General features: G+C 39.9%; 1 protein-coding gene across 5 annotated transcripts in view; it reads left to right on the forward strand.

Moving 5' to 3' along the window:
* Positions 1-5,231, forward strand: part of apc2 (APC regulator of WNT signaling pathway 2) — a 206,655-nt gene that overhangs the window by 180,681 nt on the left and 20,743 nt on the right. For all 5 annotated transcript variants that reach the window (XM_048560209.2, XM_059638527.1, XM_048560210.2 and 2 more), the window contains 2 exons: positions 459-575; positions 2,319-2,533. In XM_048560209.2, coding sequence (XP_048416166.2) covers positions 459-575; positions 2,319-2,533 — 332 coding nt within the window. The remainder of the gene's footprint in view (positions 1-458; positions 576-2,318; positions 2,534-5,231) is intronic.

Genomic DNA, 5,231 nt, shown 5'->3' on the forward strand with positions numbered 1-5,231 from the left:
TCTGATAATATAGTTGTCAAACTTGAAATAATTGTATTGCTTCATTCATTCATCAGATGTGGGCATCACTGGCAATTTGCTACCCAACTATAATTGCCCCTGGTGAAGGTAGTGGTGAGCTTCCTCCCTGAAGCACTGCAGTTCTTTTGGTGTAGGGACACTCATTGTGGCTGGTACTCCCATCCGTCCACAGTCCATGTCCTTCTAGATGGTAGAGATTGTTAGTTTGGAATGTGCTTTCAAAGTAGCCTTAGTGCAGTGCATTAGTTGCCTTGATGGGGAAAGACTTGGAGAATGAGACTGATTTTTAAACCTTGAGCTGGAAATCAGGTCGCAGCTGAAACAACCATGAACCTGAACATACTACTGTGTGCCAGTTTCCTACCAGCACCTTCTAGACGTAGTTAAGGACTGGTTTGCTGAATGGGTTCAGGCCTTAATATGCTTGTATGTTCCAGGTTGTGGCTAGCATTCTGAGGAATCTTTCATGGAGAGCTGATGTCAACAGCAAGAGGATTCTACGGGAAGTCAGAAGTGTAAGCGCATTGATGCAGTGTGCTCTGAAGGCCAAAAAGGTGCGTTCCTGACTAACTGACTCACAATCCTTGGTTAACCCAAGATTCAAGAGAAGAATATTACTATTAAAATGTAGCCAGTACAAGGGGAGCAGAAAAAATGGGACCAGTTGACAATCTATCAAGAATAACATTGTGTCCATAAATGAAAGACACAATCCAATTTGATCGTAATGTTACAGCATCGTCTCATCTCGCTTAAAATTGTCTTGATATATTTGACAGGATGAAGTGAAAGGAGGAGGCTTTTGTGCAGTATAAACAATAACAGAGACCAAAGGGTCAGTATCTGTGCTGTAAAGTTCTATGTAATACCCTTCTTGGGTGATAAGTGGACCTGACTATCCAGCTTTAAAAATTGTGCATCTTGTCTATGCTTTTACATAAAATCCATTAACTTACGCTAACCCGGAACTTTACTGTCCATGCCATGACATACACCAAATCCCTCTCACCCACTGTTCTTGGACCCACTGGCCCACATTATAGATTGATAGAGTTGTACTGCACAGAAACAGGCCTTTCTGACCAACTCATCCGTGTTGAGCAGATATTCTAAATTAATCTAGACCCATTTGTCAGCATTTGGCCCATATTGGTCTGAACCTTTCCTATTCATATACTCATCCAGCGTATACAATTACATGTAATTGTTGTAATTGTAATCGTATCAGCCTCCACCACTTCCTCTGGCAATTCACTCCATACGTGCTTGAAAAAGTTGCCTCTTGCGTCCCTTTAGTTCCCAGTCAAACATCAATTTTAAAATATTCATCTTTGTTTTCAAATCCCTCTCAGGTCTCATCCTCCCCTGTCTGTGAAATCTTATTCAGTCTCACAACCCTCTGAGATCTTTACACTCACCCAGTTTTTGCGCCTTGTGTATCCTGACTTCGATCACTCTGCCATTGTTGTTCATGTCTCAGCTAGCTCGGGCCTTACCCCTGCATTTGCTTCCCTAAACCTCTCTATCTCCCTACGTTGCCTTTCCACCCTGAAAGACGCTGCTTAAAAACCTATTGCTTTGACTGAGGTTTGGCAAACTGGCCCGATAGCAGCCGATGTGGCTCAGTTGCACTTTGCTCTGTCATGGTCCTATGAAACTCCTTGGTATAGTTTATCATGTTCGGATGCTGTATAGGTATATTTTGTTGTAAAGCTCTAATTATATTATTTAATGTTGAAAATGTTTGACAATCTGGGTGCAGATACGAACAGTTAATTATACTTTCACTTTACAATTTGAGTAGCCAAAAGCTGTGGCTATGTCCTATTGTCAATATGTGTAATTACAATGTGATAAGTTTACGGACAAGTTAAACACTGGCTTGGAATTTTGACAGAAATGTTTATACAGAAATATGACAAAAAGTAGATAACAAAAAACAAAAATTTGTAAATAAAAATGTTCATTCTGTGATACAATCATGGTTGTTCTCAGCTCCACTTTCCTGCCTGCTGCCCATAACCCTTCAATCTATTGCCAGTTAAAAACCTGTCAGTCTCTTCTTTAAATGTAGAATTAAATTTAGGTCTGAAGCTGGGACTAATTTATTTACAAATTGAATATGAAGATTGGGAGCAGAACTCCAGAAGGACCTCATTCATCCAAGAGATTATAGAGTGATGTGACAAAGGGATTGCAGTTCTTCTGTCTTTTCAGTAGGATGAGATAAAGGGAATTGAATGTCTGCTGTCATCTAGACTCATCTTTTTGCTTTGCATTTTTGTGTTCCTCTCAAGGAGTCGACACTGAAAAGCCTGCTGAGTGCTCTTTGGAACCTGTCAGCTCACAGCACAGAGAACAAGGTGGCCATCTGCTCTGTTGAAGGGGCTCTGGTCTTCCTCGTGGGAACCCTGACCTACAAGTGTCAGAGCAATTCACTTGCCATCATTGAGAGCGGAGGAGGTATTTTGCGAAATGTTTCCAGTCTCATTGCAACAAATGAGGAGTACAGGTACAGAAATTATTAGCATCTTTTAAAAGAATGTTACTCAGTAATCGCCACAAGCATTGTCTAAGTATGTTGGCAGCCGTCTCGCCTCTGAGTCAGACAGTCATATGTTCAAGACCAGTACAAAACCAAGGCAATATTGAGGGAGTGCTGCACTGTCAGAGGGGCTACTTCTCAGATGACACATTAAAGCAAGGTTTTTTTCCCTCTCAGGTGGAATTTAAAGATTCCTAATACTATTTTGAAGAACGCCAGGGAAGTTCTTGGGAATTGCAATTTGAGCACATGGGATTAGAGGGAATATACTGGTTTTGATTAAGAACTGGTTAATGGACAAGAAGCAAGTAGTGGGAATAAATGAGACATATTAAGGTTGGCAGCCTATAAATAGTGGTGAACCATGAAGGATAAGTACTTGGGCCGCAGTTATTCACAATATATATCAATGATGTGTATGTGGGAGTTACTGTAATATTTTCAAGTTTTCAGACAACTGAAAACTTCTGAGTTGTGAGGAAGTTTCAAAGATGGGGAATTTAGTGAGGCTAAGTGAGGAAGCAAAACTTTAGCCAGTGGAATACAATGTTGAGAAATATTAGGTTGCAAAAACAGAACTACAGTGCATTCATAAATAATGAGAAGCTGGGAATTGTTGAATTTCAAAGGGACTTTGGTTCTTGTTCATGAGTTAACAGTAGTAAATGTGCAGCCAAAGCAAGAACTTAAGAAAAAGAACTATAATGCTGGTTGTTACCATAAGAGGAATTGAAAATTGTAGCAAAGATATCTTACTGAGATTATATAGAGCCTTGCTGAACCCACATTTGGAGTGCTGCCTAAAGTTTTGGTCTCCTTATCCAAGGAAATATATACTCACAATGGAGGGAGTGCAATAAAAGGAATGGAGTATAAAAGTAGAGAGGGTCTTACTAAAACTATACACAGCACTAATCAGATTATTGTTGGAATACCATGAACAGTTTTGGCCCTCCTTAGGGAACTTCCCTAAGGAACGTTATACTGGCAAAGGAGGCAGTTCAAAGAAGGTTCACTTGGCTGATACCAGATATAGAGGGACTCAGAGGAGAGGGTGAGTAAGATGGGCCTGTACTCAATGAAGTTTAGAAGAATATGAGGTGACCTTATCGACGCATACAAAATTCTTAAGGACTGGACAGAGTAGATGTGAAGAGGTTGTTTTCCCTTGTGGGATGTGGAGGGATTGTCCTCTGAAAAACATTATACAGACTAGGCTTATGTTCTCTGGACTTCAGAAGCACAAGAGCTGATCTCATTCAAACATATGCAAACTCTTACAGAGATTGACAGTGTGGATACATGAAGGATATTTACTCTGGCTGGAGACCTGGGACCAGGGGACATAGTCTCAGAATAAGGGGAAATCCTTTTGGGTCTGCAGCATGAAGGAAGAAGGTGATGAATCTTTGGAATTCTCTGTCCCAAAGGGCTATGGAGGCTCAATTGTTAAGTATATTTAAATCTCCTATATTGAGATTGATAAGATTCTACAAATTGAAAATATCAAGGAGCGTGAAGATAGTGGAAGAGAATGGTGTTGAAGTAAAAGCTCACCCATGATCTCATCAAATAGTGCAACAGGCACAAAGGCCAAAATGACTTACTATTGTTCAGAGACAGTAAGAACTGCCAATGCTGGAGTCAGAGGTAACACAGTGGGGAGCTGGATGAATACAGCAGGCCAGGCAGCTGACGTTTCGGCTTGGGACCCCTCTTCAGAAATGGGTGAGGGGATAGGGAGCTCTGAAATAAATCAGAGAGGAGTGGTGGGGCAGGGGAAGGTCTGTTGTCAGATTTCTTATTTTCTTCCTGGTGACCTATCCAGTATTTATCTCTCAACATCTTATTAACAAAGAAACAAATAAACTGATTCTGCCAATATTTCTGCCCATGGGAGCTTGCTGTGGGTAAATTGGCTCTAGCACTTTCTACATGTCATAGTGATGACTTCAAAATTACTTATTTGGCTGTAAAATACTTTAGGACATCCTGAAGTTGTGAAAGACATACTGAAGGCTATAGAAATAGCGAGTTGGTGCTGCTTTGGTTCAGCGCTCACGTTTCACAAGTTGCAACCACTGTATTCCTACAGCCAGTGTGAGAGGAGCATGTTTTGTCATGAATTCTGATAATGTACAGCACTTACCTCCTTCAAAAAAGGTATACGTTTGATGGATTTTCACAACTGTCTGGGCCAACTGGAGTCAGTCAGAAATCTGAAATAAAAACAAAATGCTGGAAATACCGTGTGGATTTGACAGCATTTCTGGAGATGGAAACGGCGTTAATTTTTCAATTCAGTGACCTTTATCAGGTCAGGTATTTGTTTTTTTTAATGTTTAATTGTTCTGGGGTTGATACATATGTGGCTAACTTCTAAATGGAGCAAAGCAAGGAGGGAGAACAATGGAATTTCTTGAGAACTGAATGACTGTATAACAACCCTGTGAGTTCTTTTTAATTCTATCTTGTCTCATATATTGTACAATATTTATTAATTTCAAATTATGAATACACAGATGATTAATTCACAATATTTAAATAATATCAACCATTCCTGTAATGTCAAATCTACCCTTGAAAAATCCTCAAGTTTGGATCTTTTTCTTCCTCTATTTAAAAAAGATAAGTGCCTGATTTAATAGCCTCATTTCTCTTTTAG

This window comes from Stegostoma tigrinum, chromosome 30 (assembly GCF_030684315.1).
Source record: "Stegostoma tigrinum isolate sSteTig4 chromosome 30, sSteTig4.hap1, whole genome shotgun sequence".
Taxonomy (NCBI): domain Eukaryota; kingdom Metazoa; phylum Chordata; class Chondrichthyes; order Orectolobiformes; family Stegostomatidae; genus Stegostoma; species Stegostoma tigrinum.